The 22,922-nt window shown below is 38.9% G+C and overlaps 1 protein-coding gene across 1 annotated transcript in view; it reads right to left on the bottom strand.

Annotated features, from left to right (window-relative positions):
- The window catches only part of lrmda (leucine rich melanocyte differentiation associated), a 314,989-nt gene extending 295,772 nt beyond the window's left edge, over nt 1-19,217 (bottom strand). The window contains exons 1-2 of the mRNA XM_055162608.1: nt 18,970-19,217; nt 18,274-18,374 (exon numbers count right to left, since the gene is read on the bottom strand). Of these exons, the coding sequence (XP_055018583.1) occupies nt 18,274-18,374; nt 18,970-19,002 (134 nt within the window). The 5' untranslated portion in view covers nt 19,003-19,217. The remainder of the gene's footprint in view (nt 1-18,273; nt 18,375-18,969) is intronic.
- Between the last annotated feature and the right edge of the window lie 3,705 nt (nt 19,218-22,922).

Here is a 22,922-nt window from a genome sequence, read left to right as displayed (position 1 = left end):
AACTTTTTTGACAGCCCTGTTGTGAGGTTATTCAAATTTCAAACTAAAATTTCAATTTTGATACTAAGGAATTGACTCAATATGTTACTATGAGTTCTTATACTTGTTGTAATGCATACTAAAACTGTTCAGGAAAGCGCAAATGCTGTCCTGTTAATGTGATTTTTTGCAGTATCAATACTTGCACAAATGAATATCTAGTTTCAATATTAGTTTTAGCATCGATTAGCATCTGATGACTGCTTTGAGCCAAACTTCTCCTTTGATACAGGTCCTGTTTGAGTGAGTACAGAGCTGGCAGAGCAAATGTAAATGCGCATTTATCTTGCCAAAGTCAAGAGTGCAGATGGAGTAAATGCAGTGGACTTTTTGATCATGGCTCCATTATCCTGCTCAAACAAACCCAAGGTCTGTGAATGGGAATGAGTCACACATTTTACATGGGCCTGAACTGATAGACAGGTATATTTGAACAAAGAACTAGAGCTTTTCATTTATTACTCACTTCAATGGAAAGACTGGTCTAGTCCCAGTTGTGAAACCCAATCATTTCACCAATGAAGAATGTCTTCATTCGACCATTATCTTTACAGACTTATTTTAATGATGCAAATTGACCGTTATGAGCTTTAAGCCATGTTAGAATGTTGTTACCTCATCAAAAACATACTCAGAATTGGGTTTTGTTTCATTCACACACGTTTAACGAATCCCTTTTTATAAGTCTGTCTACAGTCTGTCTCCACAAAGCTCAAAAATGCTCTATTCCACCTTGTCTTGTCATGAAGCAGTAGTTTTCAATTTAACAGCTTTTACCTTCTATTTTCGACTGAAATTATCCAAGTAGTGAAAGTTTAAGGAGTTTGGAGAACTTCCTGTGTTTCCGCATGACATCACAAGATGGGAAAGAATACTTTCTGCTTGAGAGAAGTAAATATGCAGGATTTGTGTGTTAAACATGTGTGAATGAAACAAACCCCACTGCTGGGTATCTAATGAGGAAACAACATTATAACATAAATATAGGCCCTTTAAAGGTTTATTTATGCAAGTTGTCCTATATGTTTATTCAAAAGGCAGTTCGGGTGTACTCCTTTAGTCTACAGACGATGGGATCTTAGTCAACCCTTTTTTTTAAATCAGCCGATTCATTATTTTATTGGGATTATAAGCATTTATCTGCACAACAGCAGAGAGAAGAATGCAAGGAATGAGTTAGCTGGAGTTTTGGGAGTGACTGGACAATTTAATCTGCCTTTTCACTTGAAGATGTTGTTTACTACTTTGCTGTAAAGTATACATAGTTGTTTTTGTGCAGATCCTAATAACATTGAGAACTTTTGCCAGCGCTGTGCCCCCTTTTATTCAATTAATTAATGCACAGGACATGTCCTTAGTTAACTAAGAATTTCTTTATGGTAACTGGTAACTTTGATTCTATCTTTCAACATTTAAAAATGTGCTCTATGTTAGTTTGACAGCATGTATGTGTGAGTGGTTTCTAGAGTTAGACTTGTGTCTGATAGCCCCGATGATCTCTCCCTCTTTCTCTCTCTCTCACTCTCTCTCTCCAACTCCCCTTCTCTCATTCATCTTAAAATGGATTGCTCTGTCACCTGGACTAACACTTTACTGAGAGCAGCCATCAATAGTTTTTGTCAAAAACTGCAGGCTGTGCCAGACGAGTCATCAATCACCATTTACATAAAACAAAGAGCGCTGTATGAGAGGCAGAGTGAGAGGCAGGTCTGCTCCAGATAAAAGCCTTGCAGGTCCACAGAGACTGAGCGCGCACAGGCCTACATGTGCTGTCAATCTGAAACCAATAGCAAACACAGAGCACTGAATCAATGGACTGTCGCAAAGGCATTTTGAAACTGTACAGTAGGTTGGAATTCTAAGAGGACAAAACTAAAAATGTTTAGAAATATGTTTGAACAAAGTTAAACTAATAAAAAAGATGTAACGTAGCATTATTCCTCTTGCATCTGCACTGTGTCAGAGTCTAACACTGTTTAGACAAGTTCACAAGTCAGAGATATGACTCTAGTCCTGATATGAAACACACGCCTTGGAGGCATGGTTAATGTATGCACATATCCTGACAGCCCAAAGAAAGCAAGACTTCATTGGATTTATTTAACACAGGAAATATGCTAATGCTCCTTATAATTGTTCCTTCCCAAATCCATATTTTTCAGACTAATACACAAAGATGCCACCAATTCAGAAATAATATATTCAGGAGATAGAGTTTCTTATTTAGGAAATAATCTATTGCATAAGGACTAAAAGCGGATTCAGAAGAAACTAACAAGATTTGCTCTCACCTAAGGTTTAACTGAGGCACATACAGTCCATGTGTGCGTGCGTGCTACCTCCACATGCACGCACACATAAAGAATTCAATTTGGGAACCATCATTGGAGCGCAGAGGAGAACTGGAAAGTCATATTGCTATAATGCTGCGATTATCAATCATCCTGACACTTTATTGGCTTTATCACTGTACATACCATTAAAATGATGTCTGGCCCAGATTGTCAGGGGGCAAACATTACACAGGCCAGGATTAAAATGCACATCCAAACACCTTCACTCTGCAGCTGAGATTGCACAGGCCTATAGGCAGTGACTGGGGATGTGCTGTCAGAGCAGACATGGCGTCAACAAGGAGCCGGGCTGACGAGAACAACGATAATGTCACATTCAGGAAATGCACAGCCTTTCCTCAGTTTATCACACGGCCGAGTCAGTCAAGGCTCGAAAAGAGTGATAACAAATGAGAGGAAGAAACATCTATTAATCTCCCCTCACACTCCTAATCAGACATCATTGGCCAACTCTGTACTGCAAAGACACACAGTGAGATGAGCACTCCTGAAGAAGCATAGTACCAACACATGGTGCACATTTGGTGGCAGAATCAGTAAGGAAAGCAAATATCCATATTTCAAGGAATCTAGACAGTTACAAGCTTGTTAATGGGCATTTAAGTGCTAGTGCTGCTGCCAAGCTGGCACACAGAGGCATAAAGCACAGAAATGTCTCTCTGGAAACCTTTAATCAACAGCATGTAAGGCAAACAGACAACAACTAAGTTTTACAAATTCCTTGTTTTAAAGGTGCACTATGTAACTTTTTGTTTGGGATCCATCACATGCTTGTTTCTATGGATATGTCATTGCTCTGCTTCGAATGTTCCACAATACGACTTCAAACAGATCTGTCTTACATGTAGTCATTTACAGGTCGGTTTAGAGCTCAAAAATACTTAGAAAAACAGGCATTCGGACTCTGAGCAGGGTTGCCTCTAAACAGATCTGATCAGTAATTTGGACTGGTTTGGTCATGATAATAGAAAGGCTTAATGCCATACTGTGATATGGCATGAAGAAAAGCAGGTCATGGGTCCTCCACCAGATATAATAAAAAAAGTTACAATCAAAATCTATGCTTTAAAAAATTCTAAATGTGATGAATTCAAAGTAAACAAACACAGTGGCACAAACTAAAACTTGCCATTAGTTTTTGACAAGGATACAACATTATAACATATATCAGAAAATAGTATGATACTCCCTTGAATACTGAACTACAAAAGTGCTCCCTGATTGACCCAGTCTCATATGAAATGAGTAGAAGATAATGAAGTCATAGTTTGGTAAAGTCATGCTCATGTGCCAGACTTCTAATGAAGTGTCACAGGAGAGGCCCGTGTCAGTGGTGTGACTGTGGCAGACAGCAGTCCTTCTCCACTCTCTGAAGCCTGTCACAAAGGGCCTGGGACAGCACTGTTCTCATTAATCTCCCAATACAGAAAATGAATAGGCTCAGTGGGCTCGACATTTTTGTTCTCTCATAAGGCGAAACACAGAGGAGCTCCGAATGAATCTCCACACATTATGAAAGCTATTATCTTCAGCTGCCAGTCTGAGTGAGAGCGAAGAGGGAGCGGGTAATCCAAAACTAATGGGCAGAATGAGAGGTGCAAAGAAGTAGGGGACTGGGTCACGTCACAGCGCCTCTGCCTCTCTGCTTCAATTACTGACAGACACTCCCCAATATGGCACCGGACTGAAAAATGAGAAATATTCACATTTTTGATTGAATGGTATTAACTTCTGACTAGGTAAAAGAAAATTGGAGGTGGCTTCGGTTTTGACAATGTATTAAATCTGACAGAATATTAAACTGATCACAAGACACAGACTGTCTGGATTATGGCATGGACAAAATTAAATATTCTTGTTGTGTGTCATGAAAAAAAAGATTTATTACCAAAAGTAGGTGAAGTGACACTTTGGAAATAACTCTTCCAAAACATTACACTCATAAAATCATTAGTCATTCAGTCAGTTTTTGAATGAGCCGTGTCAAACTCCAGGATGTGATGGCTTTGACATAGTAGTTTATCTGCAGCCTGTCATAGGAGACAAAATCCCTTTTAATCCATCCATCAATACAGGTCATTACAAGGTCGCCACACTATACACTAGGCCTAGGTATCAGATGACATCATAACACATAACATACAGGTCTATATTTTACTAATTTTATTTTTTATAAATTACTAATTTATTTTTAACGATGACTTAAAGTTTGAAAACAAACATTAATGAGATATATTATTTAAAAAAACACACCCACACACCCTTCCATTCATTCCCACTCACCCACACATATCCTGTTCCAATGTGCGCAGTACAGTATTGCTAGCAGGGCTATAGTATTTGTGAAAGAAATTACCAAGAGTATTTTTTTGGTATTTTTTAGCAATTTTTTTGTGACAGCACTACAATTTTGTTGCTTATTTACTGGTAGGAAACTTGTTTATACAATACACATGATATATTCACTGTTTTGACAATTAAATTAGATGTATTTCATATTAACTTTGCACAAGTAGTGGTTTAACAAAGAAATATTGCTGCTAAAATGCACTGTATGTAACAGATCACAGAGTATCATGTGCAATATATTGAGTATCGCATGTATCACCATATTGTGATAATATCATATCGTGAGCCATGTATCATATCGAATCATGAAGGACCCTGCGATTCCCAGCCCTAGCTGTAATATAGTGAGTTCAAAGGCCTAGTGAGTTATTCAAATGGCATTACCGTATAATCAATGTGGACAACTGGCTGCTTCTCTCCATCTGAGAGTAGTTGGACATAATCTAGAAGCTGAAAACCACCAATACAATCATTAAAACTTAAGTTGGACCAAAACTCTACTTCTTGCCTAAGCCGTTGCCTTTGCTGTATGCATTCTCACCATGCATAAACCCAAACTTGCATCACCCTTACCCCACGAGGGCTTTGGTGATACCGGGCCTTTTTTGGCTTCCGGATATTCTTTTCAATTCTGGGTACCTCAAGCATCCTGCACTGACTCTCCCACTTCAAAACAGCGAGCTCATAAAATAATCAGGAGGTCTGTCTGACATGTGTCCCCGTGCCCTGATGGCATGCCAACACCAAAGACCAACATTGATTTTCTGTAACGCGGGTGCGGATTAGCCCTCTGCAGGGATTAGCTGCCTGTGCAGGGCCTCGGGGTTCGCTATAAAACTAATAATTAATTTAAACAGTCAGCCCTATGGAAGGATACGCTCACTCCAGCATCGCAGCATGGAAGGGGTGTACTGATTGACGGCCTGTCTGGACCGCCATAAAACAGGACCTGTGTGGATGTGTCTGTCACCAATCTATGCTACATGTATTCAAATATGATGGTATTTTGAAAGTAACACATGAAAATAAGACTTTTATGAACTACTATGTTATTTTTTGACCCATTAGTTTTATTAGACAAGATGACATGGTGTAGTTAGATTGTAAAATTGCAAAAATTACAAAAAGATTACAAAAGATGTGTGTAAGCTGTGACCAAACCCTTTGGACACAGTGCCATAGAAACAGAATCACTATTAAAGTATATTCATTCATAATTTGGCAGGTATGAATTCAGTATAACAGAGAAACCAATTTGATCTTTTTATCCAAATATTCTACAACTTTCAAATAAGAACACTACACCATCGTACCATGTGGTTAGCTTTGGCACTAGTTCTAGGGTGGTTCCTCTACACACAATAGTTGTGTCTAATTATTTCACATTACAACATTGATACTTGGATCTGAGAGTGACACAAGCTTATGCCACAATATCATTTGTGTTTACTAGAACAGAATAATAAAAACATCTTATCTTCTTCACTGCAGCGTCCACACAGCCCTCCTTCGTCTCTGTGCCAGATCAGGGTGCCATAGGCTGAGAAGGTGCAGGGTTTGTGCTAGTGTTGGCGGGCTTTGATCTGACTGACACTCAAACGGCCCTCAGATCACTGTCTGCAGACCCGGCTGGGCCTCTCCGCCTCTATACACACACTCTGCCCGGGGAGGATAGCCTGCCCTCCTACCATCTCCCACTCCTCTCCTCTCTCCCTTCTTCTTCCTCCTCCTGCTCACTCTCTTCCTCTGCTGTTTGGTGTTTTCAAACATCTGAGAGCAGACGTGTAGTGAGCTTTGGAGCACCCAAGGGCCCCGCGATCCAGACAGTGGAGCAAATAAAGCAAACTCCAGTGTGCCCCCAGTACAAACATGCTCTAACCATTACCACTGGGGAGCTGCTCTTAAACATCACCAAACGCATGGACAGTCAAAGAACCTCACAACACTTCACATTGTTGTTCAGATAATCACCAAGCTAGGCTAACGTGTAACTAGCAATGGACTTGACTGGTGTGAGATCTTAGGAGGACACCCAGTTATGCAGATAGTGTGGTTTCATAAAGTCTTTGAGCTCAAACATGTCAGGAGCACAGACATGAATCACACTGTCACTGTTTCGTATCTCTGTATGTCCCTGGGTGCAAAGTGAGGCAACAGCGTGTGATGTGTTGCAGCCTGCCGGACCATTAAAACACATTTCCATTCTGATGGATGTCAGATGTAGACTTAAAAACACAGTATGTAATTCATTTCTCAACTACAGATCTCAAAAGTTTCTCCAAGTGTTTTGTTAACGATATAAGCAAACTTAAAGGTGCATTGTGTAACTTTTCTGAGTCTGGAGCTTTCTATCAGCATGGAGACCAAACCAGACCAAGTTACAGGTTAGATCTGTATAGAGGCAACCCTGCTCACAGTTAGAATGTCTGGTTTTAGAGGTATATTTGAGCTATAAAACCACTTGCAGCTGAATAAATGTAAGGCAGAGCTGTTTATGTGTCATACAGCAAGATACAACATACCAGGCAAAGCAATAATATATCCATAGAAACAAGAAGCTGACAGACCCCCAATCAAACAGTTACATAGTGCACCTTTAAATTGCAATATTGAGCTAAAACAACTTCATAATAAAATAAAATGTATCCACTGACTTCCAGTTGAAAATTGCGGTGCTGATTTCTGCCTGCCCATTTACGGTACAGTAAATGTCAACACAACAAAGCTCGCTCTGCCGGACCATGCTGACAGCCCAGTGAATAACTACAGTTTACGGTAGTGAGCAGTGAAAACAGTGGAGCAATGGTGTCTTGATTGCAGGAGAAAAAAGATTACTCAAACATACTGTATATGGATCACTCTAAATACACAGTATACAATTGTAACACGGTTAAAAACTCTTTAATGTTGATTTTGTATAACATGACTCCTTTAAAGCCTGTTTATATGTTATAATGTTGTTTTCCTCATGAAAAATATACCTGGAGTTGTGTTTTGTTTCATTCACACATGTTTAACACACATGTTTAACACTTGAGGACCCAATCCAATCTCTGCTGGACTAAAATTAAAAGATTAACTTGAAAACTGTCGCTTCAAGACAAGGTGGAACAGAGCATTTTAAGCTTTAGAGATGTACACAGACAAATAATGCAGGATTACTTGAACATCTGTCAATGAAATAAAACACTAGGTATGTTTTTGCTGAGGAAACAACATTCTAACATGACTTAAAGCTCACAAGAGTCTATTTTGTGTATGATAGGTCTGTTAAATAAAAAAGAAAATTTAGAGTAAGTAATATCCAAAAGTGATGAAAAAAATGGCCCAGCTTCCTGTGCAGACCGGATCAGTTTCACAATGTGAGACAGAGTGAGTGAAAACTGTGAGACGTGAGTATATGTTTATCTCAAATGCAAACAGGAAATGAGATACAAGCGTGAGGAGAATGTGCCACAGCTGTCCAGTCCAGAAGAAGGTCTGGGCACTTCAGCGCAGAGCAAAAACACAGGCAAACTACAGCTTCCACTTTGTACATTTTTAAGAAGTGATAGTTATGATTAAGCTGGGATCACATTACTGAAATACATTATTAACTATGAACTGGCCCCACTAGCTTTAAAGTCCCAAAACAATCTACAGGCTTGGAGTGTCTGTTAATCCCAAAACTGTAGTGCAAAGACTTTAATAAACAAAATGAAAATGTTACAAATTTCAAAAGGCAAAATCAGCAGAACTAATGCAAACGTAAACTCTAATATATGAAAGCTAGAACAATATATTTTGGGGCTTAATATGTATCGCGTCTACAATTTTGTTGCACTAGTGAGAAAATTGTACCAATTTTTTTTCTGTAATGTGGTAAGATTTGAGCTGTAGAGGTTTGGATAAATAACTTCTATAGCCAATTGTTGGTTAATTCTGCCATTTATTTGTTGCAGCTCAGACTTTTTATGATACTGAATATTTAAAAATAGGTTTACTGGGATTATCTTGCTTTGTGTCATAAAGTAGTTTCAATATTAGTATCATTTATCACAATATTTCTCTGTAGCAATCATAGACCATATATATGAATGGACACAGCTAACGCGCCAGCCGCCACATTCCAAATAGGAAGGGCCCTGGGGGCTCTTCCAGCTCCTTCTGACTCTGGCTCCAATTGACATACATTGAGATCTTGTCGCCCCTCTTGTTAACCTGCTCTACATAATCCAGAATTTTTCATTTTGCTATTTTGTCCCTAAATAAAGATATGAACACAAATTATGGACCAATCAGATGCTTTCTTTCCCTCTTTTGTTGTTGCTATGATACTTGTGGTCGAATTTCCAAATATGAAGCGTGGCTCCATATTCGCTCCTGTGAGCTTCATTTGAGTGGAGCTGAACACTACGGGTGACGTCACACTCACTTAGTCCACTTCTTTTCTACAGTCTATGGTAGCAAAATATCATGATTAATTTTTTTTATTGTGACAGGCCAAGATATTCCATGTACATAATAATCCTTTGCCGATATCCTGAAGTGATAACTGACCCACTGTTTTTCTGGCTCGCTCTCAATATATAGATATATCGATATCAGTGCATCTCTACAATAATATCTGGTCCCCACACATGGATACAAAAACAATTCTAGCAATCATTATGGAGCAAATATTTTGACTTCTAATGTATTTGAAAGGATTTATTATTTCCCTCACATTATTTATTATGAAGTCCTTAAACCCCAGAGCACAGCTAACTGCAATCATCTCTGAACTCTGGCACCCGTACACTGGGATCTGTCTTCACTTTTCACCCTTGGGTCCTTTAGGAAAGACTGGGTGATTGAAAGCCATGAAGCAACCAAAACTGCCTAGACTGTACCAGAAGACGTTCCTTTGTTCCTCTTCCAAAACAGACTCCAAAACCTTTCCTTTTTTTTTTTTTCTATCTGGGACTGCGCCAGGGGAAGTAGAAGTATAGCTGCCCCTCTGCTCGCTTTCTCCTCTTAATATGTTCCATGCCTTCCAGTTGCTTACATCATCAATCTGCGAGATGGGCTGAACATAAACACAGCCTGAATTATGGACTAAGAGAGACACAGGTTGTAGCTCAAACATAAGTTGGCGTTCTTGTTGAGTTTTTTTCCCCGTAAAGCGCTCACATGGGCAGATTCTAATCGCTGGCGAGGTTCCTAAATGACTTTGCATGTGTTGCCGGTTTCAAAGTCGAGGAGAAGAATCCAAAATGTTCTCCTGTCATCAGCTTCGAGTAGCAGCCTTGTTATTGACAGCTAAACGCCAGAGCTAATCATCCTCCTTTTAATGTTCACTTAAAAATGCACACCCTCGTGTCAAAACCAGAGCACATATTAACTCTCCCCAAATGGTCTACTTACTAAACATGTCACTGATAAATTATACATCTGACTCCTTCCTCTCGTATTTACACGGGTTTTCGGCAGAATTTGTGTTTTAGCCGTAAAGTATTTAACAAGTGTTTAAATATGCACAAGAGTCAACATCATAGCCGTACAGTAAGATGTTTACGCAATATCAAAAGACTTTGATATGCCCATCAAAATGAGTAAGACATACAGGCGGTTTGTTTTTCCATCGCCAAAACAGAAAATGCACTGTGTCCACTTGGGCCCCATCAGGTCCAATCATAAAGATCCATCACCGGCACTGCACTCTGCTAAAACGCTAAGGAAACATATTGTAGATTTTAAGACCCTTTTTATTCAGCCAGACTGTGTACTAAAACTAATTGGATTTCTGTCAATGGAAAATATATATCCCTGGGACTGCTTTGAACTCAATAGCTTTGACTATCCGACTGTGCATGAGGGAGTGGGACCTCGCCACATGCCAAGCACCGGGGAGGAAAATTAAATCGGTGGTCAACATAAAATATTAAAATAGCAAAGTATTGAATTTTTTGAAAAATGATGTCAGGGCTGCTCATTATGACCGGCAAGGCAGTGAATTAAGCTATACTTAGTGGGTGATAATTGAAATCATAGCTGTAGTCATTACCACTGACAACTTTCTAAATAATACCTCATAAATCCCCACTTTTAAGCGGGTCAGTGCCACAGCTGTTGAAAAATAGAAAGTAGGAAAACAAAATGTCTTTTCCTTTCCTCCCTCACCCCTCTTCTGCCCCTTCTCGTCTCTCTTCTCCTCTCACTCACTTTCTCTGGGAGCCAATAAAATGTCAGCTTTTATTCTCCTCCTCCAACGCGCTGGCTACATGTCAGCAGGACCTTCTAAAGCTCTGCCACTGCCAGCTGAAGGCCTGTAAATCTCTGTGTCAGAGGCACGCCATCCATCTCGGGATATACAATAAAAAATGTGACGCAGTCATAAAAGGAATGGCAACACTGGCCAGTATATATAATGTGAACAAAAGGAACATAAAGATGTTCCATTCACAAAGCAAGGCCATGAGATGGCCCAGGACAGAGGAAGAGAGCAGACTGAGGAATGTCCCCAGTCCCAACAGATTATTCTTCTCCCAGCACTGAGCTTTTGTTGTGTTTTACACAGATACTAACTTATGGTCCATATTTCAGCAAAGGAGAGGTACTATAAGTTCAAGGTTCACTGAAAGCCTGTCCAGCTGCCTAGAGGTGTTGTCTATTTTAAACAGTGTTTTACAATTCAGAGATCAGGGTCACAAGCCATAGGGGATGCACCAGGAAGGGCATCCAGAATGTCTGAAATCTCAATGTAATTTGACAATAAATCTGATCAAAGACAGATACTTTACTGCCCAAATGGGAAAGAATGGTGAAAATACAGCATAGAACGGATTAAAACAGTACTTCACTGTGAAAACATACCCCAGAAAAATTTAAGAGGACCAACAAACTATCAACAACCCCCATATGTATTTGCTCTTCTCTGTGGTCTGAACCGATTCAGGAAAATGAAACTCTGCATCCCTAATGTATTTAAGACAGATGAGCTTAGTCCCTACATCTAAACAAGCCTGATAGATAGGATATGGGATTTCCTAAACATAATGCCTAAACCATTACCACACACACAGACACACACACCTTTAGGCCCAGTTAAGTGATTTGAGGACTTCATAGTGGCAGTGTTTTAGCTCTCCTCTCCTCCTAACTGACACTTTATCTGCATACGGCATCTCAGCAGATTGAACACTTAGGCGAGACAATGACAGGCTCTCTTCCTGTTGTCACTTCTCATTCTGGGCCCAGTCTGAGCGCCTCTTGCTGGGCCCTCCACCCTCACATCAAACACCTCAGCCTCGCACACCGGGGTAGAAAAGGACTACTTGATGTGTGTGACACTCATTTGTCAATTAGCAGGCCCTTTCCTGTGTTGACACGCAGCCACTTGAAAGATAGCGCGGCGCCTGTGACGAATTAAGAAAGACAGATGAGTGAGGTTTGTGCAGCGCCGTAATACTATAATGTTCTTTAGATATGAATATAAAATGACACAGTTGACAGCCCATACAAGGTTTTATTTCATTTCTCGGTGTACCAGGCCTCCGTACTTTGTCTTCTTTGTTCTCTTTTCATCAGACTACTTACATCTCATTTTGACAGCCGGCCGACATTTAGAGCACTTTCCTTTTAAAATGCGAGTTAGCATACTTGATTTGTCATTAAAATGCAAAATGCCTGCCATCACTAACATAGCCCGAGTGCACAGAGACCCTCTCAGATGCGCCATGTCATATCTCCACAGCACATACACAAATAAAGGTAGCACTACTGTCTAGAATAATAAAGGCCAGAAACAGTGTAACTGGTCAACTGGAACTGGGGCTTACCTTTTACAAGTGTAGAGTAGAGCTGGGAATCCCGTGGTAACTCACAGTTAATACATGGCTTGTGACACAGACAATGACATATGACAATACAATATTTTACTTTTTAAGAAATCAGTGTTAATTTAGTGTTAAAACTACACAATTTAAGTGATATTTTCAGAATTGCCAAGAACTGCCACAATTTTGTTTTTATAATGTTAACTGATTTTGTTACAGCCCTATAACAAACTGAGTATACTCTTTTCATTTAATCTGTCATTGTTAGCTGAAATGGCCTCGTCTTCTTCCAAATATCAAGAGATGTGAGCTCCAATGCACAAGACAGTCCACTGTTTTCTTAGAAAGGCTTTGGGAAACAGAATGAGATCATGTTGTCAATAAACAAGTCACAGTAACAGCAAAAATGTGCTAGGATGGAAACTAACAAACAAATTCCCCAGTAATCCCATGGTTTATTGAAATACTGATTTTATCACAACCATATTAGTAACTATATATTCTTTCATGTCACAAAAAATCATAAGATGCCTCGGCTATGCAATACCACAATGTGTTTACCAAAACGTCATGTTGAGTCGCTATCACTATCACAGAGATAACTATCACTATTCTTGAGCTGTACTTTGTGTCATGTCGTACTCTCCTCGTGTCCATGTGTTGTGCTAACTCTGCATGTAACAGAGGCCGTCACCCCGACACAGAGGGGAATGGTGTCAACAAAGCACCGGGCCCTTCACTACAGCATGTGCACACCTGAACTCAAACAAAGTGGACCGCGCGTCACCGTCTCCGCGGCAACCAGGTCCCCGAGAGCCACACTGAAGAAGCACACGCTGATGAGACAGGCTGACAGTGCTGGGGCCGTGACAGGCTGCTAGCATCATTTCATCTTGCCATTATGTGCCCAGCCACTCACTGTTATGCCCACACAAACACAGGCCTATAAAAGCACATCTCGTATACAAGAACGACAGAAGAGCCAATGCCTTCCTTCTCATTGAGACTTGTTTTCAGGGCGGTGGATACATGTTGTCATGCCAGCTGACAGAGATGCGCATATTAGCCGCCCTATAACCTGGCCATGTCTTCTTCTTCCAAACAATATCAAGAGCTGTGTGGAGGATGCATAAGACAGTCCACTCTTTTCGTGAAGATATAGATGTTGGGTGACACCAGAATGAGGTCATGGTGTCAGTAAAGTTGGGCCAAAAAATAATAATTCCTGGTGGTGGTTGGAGTGAGCATAGTAATTAGAGATCGACTGATAAGGGTCTGTTCATGGTCAATGCCGATACCGATATATTAGAATCTATTGAAGCTGATGGCCGATAAGCTCTCCCAATATTTCTAGACAGACATAGGGCTGATTTTGATCATTTCCCCCAAAAGTATATGATTTGAAATTACTACTACCATAGATATTGTTCATATTTTTGACTGCTCTGGATAATTAAAGTATAATAGGGGAAAATAATCTCAAAAACAATCACAACTCTCTTTTAATACTAAACCTTAAAATGGAGCAGGGTAATCACATTTTGTTTAGTTCCATTCTCGCACTAAAGTGTTAAATGAAGCTCTATATAAGCTCAAGCTAGACAATGAGATATTTGAAGCCTACTGGTCAAAATGGTTGACTTTGTATGATTTAGTTATGTCTGTATACCAACCTCCATTGTTTTGTCGTTACAGTTTGGATGCTGTTTATTTTTAATGCGTGTCTTTGTACATTACAGAAAAATAATGAAAAGTAAATGACAAAAAATAAATTAAATAAATGAAGCTATCTGTGGCAACTGATCAACCCAAATCAAATATCAGTCTATGCAAGAGATTTACGGCTAAAAGCTGATGTGCAAAAAAAGTGCAAGTATTGTCCATATATTGCCTATAAATATCGCACATATCAGTCTATCTCTAACAGTAATAGAGAAATGTTCACAATAGCTAAACTAAAAATATTGATAGCCGATTAAAAATGATATCTGCTTTTCATTTCTGACTTATGAAAACTGCAACTGTGCTGAATCTTTGGCCTATAAGTTGCATTGTTACGGGGATTGGCGCTGGGGGTTGGCTAGCATATAACAATATAACATGTAGAGCCGCTTATTGAATTTCACAGTTTCACCCAGTGCTGACCTCTCAACACTGTCACGTAAGCACAGCCCAGGAGAGGAGTTTATGAGGAGTGAGGGGATGAGTAGTGTGCATGACCAAACTGCCAGGTCACTGTAATGTAAGGACAGATGTGAGGCAGCTTTGGAGCCAAACAAGTGTGGTTAAGGTGCAGGCCTAGCTGTTGCTGTAATACTGACACTTACGTTTTTTTCACACTTGTAAATACAGAAATAAACTCCACAAAACTCCACAACTACACAAAATAAAAATAAAGATGTTGCTTATAAAAATGTGGATAGTAGATAGTCCAGCATTCTTTATACTGTATTAAATTACTATATGCAACTGGGCTGAGACTTTAGATAAGATTATGTATTATTTTTCATTTATACTACTGCTGTATAAATAAGGATTACATTTTTAATCTGTTTATACCATGGTCCCACAAATGCACTTTTAAATCTGAAAACCTTTTGGCTGTCCATGGATGTTCAAAGCATTAGTTATTTCTGTTTTAGTTGAAGCTAGTCCCTCCTAAAAATAGTTAATTTGTTTATGATGATTCTCACAACAACAGCAATTAACTATTGCCAGAACTGTGTGGTTATTCAGAAATAATGCACGGCAGTTAACAGTGGAATCCTCACTGACCATGGGGTAAAATATCCCTAAAGCCCTTCTTTTTTAGACTTTAAGGCATTCAAGGACCCCTATAATAATAATAACAATTTCCCTCGAGATAATAAAATATTTCTAATCTAATGGCAGAACAAGTCACATTACATATTCTAAAAACAAAAACAAATATTAGATCTGCTTAATGTCAATCTTCAGACAGTGTGCAGACAGCATTCATTTTGCTTCAACTCTCTATCCATGTAAGAGATGTATTAAGAAGGATGGAACAGAGCATTTCCCCAGCAGCAAAAGCACTAATCAATAGCCCACTGACACAACCCCCTAATGATTTAAGCACCCCTTCTTCACTGCACCTCTGCCCACAGTTGCCTTTGATGTTTGGTAATGATATCTGACGCGTGAGATTAACTGGAGAGAAAATTAGTAATGAATTAGTAATATCGGACTTATAAATATTTAATTCCTAAACATCAAGTCCTTAATGTGACAGGTTCAAGGGCAAGAAACATAATGGTAGCCTTGATCTTCACAAAAACCAACAAGCGCGCAAGGTCTGTCTCAGTCAGTCTCCATGAAGCTGAGATGTTACATTTAATAGTCCCAATGCAGTCCAACTCAAATGCTCAAGATCAGTGATGGAAGAAGTACTCCATTTTGTACTTAGTAAAAGAAGAAGTATCACAAGGAAGCAAAAAACTGGTACTTTAATAAAAATATTAAGAAGATATTGAAAGAGTAAAAAGGAAAAGGTTTTTCCTAGGTAGTTTCATTTGCATATTTGTGTTTGCTCAAACCACAAATGTGTTACAAAGAAACTCTCACTCTTTGTAGCAGGTGTCAAATTACAATAAAAAATACTTTTACTTTTCAGTCCAGTACAAAAATGTAGAGGAGTAGAAGAAAAGATAAAGATGCCTGCTCTCAAATGTGGTGAAGTAAAAGTAAAAAGTAAAGTACAAAAACCTCAAATTTAAACTTAGGTACAGTACTTTACACTGCAAAAACATATACCATACTCCTTACAGCTGCACAACAATTTATGCTTATGTAACAGATAACCCTATGTCCAATCAATCATTATATCATCTTTGCAATGTTTTTCCTTATGACCTCTTGTACATAGCTGAAATATATTTGTATTACTTATGTCTACCTTTTATTTTTACTTGTACATATACATTTACATAATTATGCCTTATTTGACAACAGGCTCTTGTTATTTTGAATGTATTACCACCATTTATATTTTTGCTCTGTGTTAATATAAAATATTGTGATGTGTGAGCTACTTTGTATACACTATTTCCCTTGTAGGTCAGTGAATTATGACACCAGATTGACCAATACTTTCTCTTTCATTTCCCTATATTTCACAGTCCAGGACATTGTCGGGCGGGGTTGGTGGAACAAAAATAAGTGTGTCAATGCATATTTTTTATTCTCTCAATAACAGATCAGATTTCAACAAATCATCAGAAATGTGCCAAAACATGCCTGCAAAATGTCTTGGTTGAACTTCAAGTGCTGCATAAAAAGTGAATGAACGGTGAAATTAAATGCAGAAAATGTAAAAATATAACCTTATGAAGATTAAATAGCAAGATTCAGTTTTGTTTTCTTTATAGACTATGATTTAGACTTATACAAACTTTACTGATCCACAAGGGAAATTATATGGACACAGAAGCTCACACATCACAGTAATAAGATTTATTTTTAAAAATGTATCAGCTCTTTTGGCAACACTAAAAGGTGCACTGCGCAACTTTTGGAGATGTTTTTGCTTTGCCTAGAATGTTCCACAGTAGAGATTAAACCTATCTCAAGGGAGACAACTATAGTCGCCATTATAGGTCAGATCTGTGGAGAGGTAGCCATATGCACGGAGAGAATGATTGTATTTTTATTTTTTTTGCTATAGATGTGTTTAATGTCAGGTTTAAATCAGGTAGTTGGGGTCCTCATGTCACTGCCACAGACAGCTGCCTGAAAATGACAAATATCAACCAAAAACTGCCTGGGTGTCTATAGAGACAGCCTCATGGCCTGACAGTCGTGAAAGGGGCTTCAGAAACAAAAGCACCTTAAAACCATCATGGCTCCCCTTTTACTTGCCAGATCAAGTGTGCAAGTCCTGCTGGTGAAGAGACAGCCCCCTCTGAAGCAGCTGCCATGAGGTGTTCCTTCATGTCCTGACAGGGGAATCTTTTCTTCTATTTGCCCCAAATTAGCATGTCACATTTATCGATCACACCTTTTATCTTGACACAGCGTGGCACCAGACTGGCCCATAAACTTATTCAGCTCTTTCAAGTGCTCGAGACACTTTGACCACCTACAGAACAGGGGCACATTCAATTATACCTATATCTGTCAGACAGTCACGTCGAATTAAGGGAGATATCAAACCACACATTTGCTTTAAATCACTTGAACCAGCAGTGACACACACAGAGTCTTTTGGTAATATAATTATGCATTATTATAGAGTTTATAAGTGGGTAGTGTAGCTAAAAATAAAACTGAAGTCAAATAGTAATAGAATAGAAATCACATTGCAGATATTGTATATATAAATGGACATATCTAGCATTCACTTTGTATTGAAAAAACATTGCCCTTCTTTCTGTGACTGCTGCTGTCAGGTTTGCCAGTTTGGCCTTAAAATGTTCATAACCCTCTCTACATGATCCTGGCGTTTTCATTTCACTATTTTGTCCATATATTCACTTCCTAGTAAGCTTGCCTCTACAAAGCTCTATCTTGTAACTACCTGTAGTCTCCATGGAGATAGATAGGTTTAATGCCATACTGTGGAAGACTCCAAAGCAATAAGATCTCCATGGAGACAAGCAAATGGTGGACCCACCATTTGAAAAGTTACATAGTGCACCTTTAAACAGCATCATTAACAGTTGGACCCTACATTATTTAGCTCAAACCTGTTACATGTAAACAGGTTAGCTCCTTACCTTAGTTGGTTGAAGCTGAGGTCCAGCCGCTTCGCAAAGTGTCCATACGTTTTCCCGATGTACTCTGGAATTTCTCTGCAGTCATTTCCGATGTAGGAAACCTAAGAAAAAGACAAACTATTGACTATTGCAGTACTATACCACTGTAATAAGCATTCACTTATTTCTGTTGGGTTTCAGATGGCGTTCTATACAGCCTGTACAGCTGTACTCAAAAGGAGTAATGCTGTTTTTCTGGTATGATTGTATAACTATATGGGCATCATGAGCAGTAATGTAAAAACCCAGGTTCAACTTTTTAAGAATAATTACAGACACAAGAATGTGTCACATGTCCCTCTTTGTGTGACATCATGATATCAATACTACAATGTAAATAAATGCAATTTGAATAGGTTAAAAGTGAAATGCAACTTCCTATCTGTTGAACAAATTGTGTATTGAATTCATAATCCTGTCATCAACATAACGGATAACATGAAGAGTCTGCTATCAAAACTCAGTGAAGTAGTGGGAGGAACATCTAAACTGAAAGTCATGCGTCAGCGCGTCACATGACATGGTGATGATAGAAAATACCTTCTATTTCCTGCATTTTATCGTTAAAAACTAAAAACGTCAGTGATGTTACGTAGTTGAAATATGCACACGTGGTGGCACCTGCTACAGCATCTTATCAAACTTGTCATAACTTACTTGTGTCCCGTTGAGCGCGATGCTACCTGCCATAGGTCCACTGAAGAATGACAACCCTTGCTCGCTCTTATTCCCGCTCTGGTGTTATGAATCCGATCTTACGCACACGTTTAGCATACAAATTTATGTTTTGTCAAAAGACTATCCCGTATACTTTTTACAGATTGAGCGTGTTGTAGCTACTGCCTTTACAGTTTCCGCGTGCCTTTTGAGTCAGCTGACCCTTCTGTTATGCGGAAGCACGTGGGTTTAGCGCTTGTTATTGATAAAGTGCTGCTGACTGTCTCCTGACATAGAGAGGACCTCATCAGATTTCTCCTTGGGTTTAAGGGGAGACGGTGAAATATATATTATATAAAATATTATGTAAAAATTACTTAGATTTAGAGAGTTTGGCAAACCATGTGACTTGAATTGCTAAGTTTAAATGAATGTCAAAGGCTACTGTGCACTTTGTGCGTGATTGCCTGATTATTACGCATGAACACTTTTTTGTCTCATATTTGCGTTACATCACACTTTAAGTTAATTAAAAGTATTATTTTGATTATAAAACTTCAAATATACATTACGCTGCTTACAATGCTGTTTTTGCCTCACAGTGTTTTGGGGGTAACTTTTTGCTTCTTCACGTTTACGCGCGTCTTCATGGAAATTCCATTAAGTGTCAATTGTGCATAAACGTTTCCATGGGCACCGCACGCGCTTTGTCGTGTCTTTACTGTGCTACACAAGCAAGACCACTTTACAAAAGGCTGTTTATAGGAGCAGAATGTAACCTACTTAAGTATAGCCTGTAGCCTATTAAAAAGAATACAATAAATATAAAATATACAAAAATATGATACTTTTATAACAAGGTAAGTAAAGTGTACATAAGTCATCAACACACTATGGATCTTGCAAAAAGAAATAGACAACAGGCTTAGATTATTTTAGAATTAACCTATAATAAAACTTTATGTCTGTTGGAAGTTTCAAAGTTCACTTGTTATCATCATTTAAGCACCATCAGTTATCATTTTACTTTTAAAGATTTCTTTTTGGTCATTAATCGGCTTAATACACGCAAACTATACAATTTTGAATTTTGGGAATAGCTAATTATTATTCTTATAGCCTGTTCCCAAATGTCACTGAAAGAAAAGTGACTTTATACCTCATTATTGAAGTTAGTAGTGAGTTATATTACATTTACTGTAATCGAGGAATATTAGTCAGGAACATATGAGTCAGTAACTACTCTCAGAAAGAGTTATAAGGTTGTACTGAAGTTGTGTGTTGTATTCCTGACCATGCTGAGCGCTTCCTGGTTGGGTGACGTCAGTAGCTCCTCCCACTCGCGGAACAGCTCGCTCGCCCCGAGACGGAGGAGAGAGAGAGCGCCGAGCGGGGAAGAGACGGGCGCATGGCTTCAGTCTGCAGTGCTCCTTGCGGTCCTGCACATGCATTCAGTGAAATAGTGAATAAGATTTCATAGGAGCAGAACTTTTTAGCAACACTGTGCTTATGTTTTTACGCGTTAATTGTAACGGTTTGCGTCGGAGTTTTGCTATGCTGTGAAGGTACAGTTGGTACACGGACTTTGCTGTAAACCTGTCCTCCTTCCTGCTTGGACTTTCAGACAGATCTTACTCGTGCATGTGTTTATTATTTTTAAACTAATCTATAGGCTAACCAGCTTCTCTTTTTTTATTTAAATTAGGAAACAATATGTCAGAATTATGCACATTAAAGTTATAAAGTAATTACAACTTTATAGAATTGTTAAAATTGTTACAAACATTATAATAAAAATTTATTAACAATTCTGCTTGTATTTTTATTTATTTATTTTACTTTCTATGCAGATACTAAATCAGTAATTCAGGGGAGAATTTTGGGATCTAGTTTAACTGAATTCTCTCTCCTGCATATTTTCTTATCACATGTAAATAGTTGTATTTGCATGCAAGGGGTGATTCATAAACATGTCAGGGTTATAAAATATATGACGATATTAAAACTTTCTATTTAAATATTATGAATTATGGTTGCAAAATTGTGTTCCATTTAAGGGGAATGCCGAGTATTTTGGTGTCTGCTGCAGGAGCCCATTCGTCATACGGACAATAAAGAGGGTTTTCGCCTGACAGTGAAAATTTATGGTTGCCCTTCTTTGCCCTAATAACTCACATATTGTGTCACGGACTGACAGGCCTTGCACAAAACAGCAAGCCTGTTATCAATCACACATCTTTGCATATTGTTCCCCTTTTTACTGCCAGACAAAACGGTGAGAGCAGTTGGAGGCACAGCGCGCACATTTTGGACTTTTTTCCTTTTTCTTCTCCATTCTTTAGAAATATTGCCAGCATAAAAATTACACTGGGCTCAGGAAAATAAATGTTGGTTTTTATAATTTATAAATGTGAACAAAATGTACCTCAGTGTTAAGACAAAATGTATATTAAAACGCATATAGACGAGGTGTTAAATAAAGGCCTGATTATTTGTATCTTCATGAATTGCAAGTTTACGCATGTAGTTCTACTTACCAAAATGTAAAATCTACTTTATATTTTTGTTTCATTTTATTTGATTTTGTGTGTCAGCTGTCCACTCCAGGTTTTCTTGCTCTCCAACTTGACCTGTCAAACAGATTACCACAGAAAGAGATTAATGGCAGAGGCGGGTTGCAATAATAATCGTTTTGTTTGATGTGACAACTTTGATAGGCGTTGATTTACTTACAAACTGATAGCCTTTTAATTGAGCGCCTCCATCCCGATTGAGATGAAAGGAAAACCGCATTGAAAAGCTGCCCGATTGCCCCGGAGCCTCAATACTGATTAGCCATCTCAGCGGTGAATAGTTCAAGGCATTTTCAACTTCTTTTCTCCGCGGCCTGACACCCCATTCCTCTTCTTTTCTTTCGCCCAGTGCGCTTTGCTGGCTCCTAAAGGAAATAAATCATTTTCATTGTATGTAAATAAAATCGAAGTGACATGGATATAAAATGTCTGGAGTTCTTTTTGTGCGGGGCTTTGTTGTTCTTGTTTTAGGTGACAGTGTCCCCGAGGCATGTGACACGTTTGGACAGACGCGTTTAGGGAAAATGGACATGGTTCTGTTTGGAGTGACTGTCTCGTTACGCACTGTCCTGCCAATATTTCAGCCCCAATGATTTTAATTGTAATATAAAATGTATGTTGTATATGGGTCTATCTTAAATTAATAGCTTGTTTATAAAGACATATTTGCTTAGTTAAGCGTTTCTTTCAAGTCTCCGCTTCACCCGAGGCTCTTTCCTAACGGGATAATAAGCAGACTAGAGCAAGTATTTGAGCACCTTTTAGCACTTAACATGTGAGCGCCACTGTCTGCAAGTTATTAAAGTTCATCATGTGTCCCGTCACCTCCAGGTGCTCTATGAAGAGATCAAATCTAGAACAGGCGTTGCTGCCAAAACTCTCGTGTCTATAGGGAATTGCCTTCGTATTGTTTCAATGCAGTATCTTTTGTCCATACACCTCCAAATTAAATGTGAACTCGGAAGATTTCTTCCTTAAAACTTTGTGTCTCCTGCTGAACCTTTCTTCGCATTTGTTCTCTTCCCACAGTCACACTGGCATGTAATCAGCTACAATGGCTGACATAAATCAAGCCACGGATTGACAGCGTCTGACAAATAACTGATTGATTGCGGTGGAGCAGAATTGACACTTGACGGAGGGGTGGAGACAGAAATAGAAGGGCGGTGTATATTATACTGAAAACATGTGACATTCACATCCCTCCATCACTACATTGGTCTATTCCTGTCAACGCTTGTCTGTTTAGGGAATTCAAGCCGAAGTGGTTGGTCTTATGTTTGCCGATGCAGAAAAAGTACCACATCTTGGCCGTGCGTAAAAGCGCACGAATGGGGCGCTAGTCTCTTAGAGCGAAAACACAGTAAGATTGAACAAAAC

This window comes from Boleophthalmus pectinirostris, unplaced genomic scaffold (genome assembly GCF_026225935.1).
Source record: "Boleophthalmus pectinirostris isolate CB_2022bp ecotype Guang Dong unplaced genomic scaffold, ASM2622593v1 HiC_scaffold_5, whole genome shotgun sequence".
In the NCBI taxonomy this organism is placed as follows: Eukaryota; Metazoa; Chordata; class Actinopteri; order Gobiiformes; family Gobiidae; genus Boleophthalmus; species Boleophthalmus pectinirostris.
Note: the sequence above shows the minus strand (reverse complement) of the source record. Positions and strands in the feature narration are given on the sequence as shown.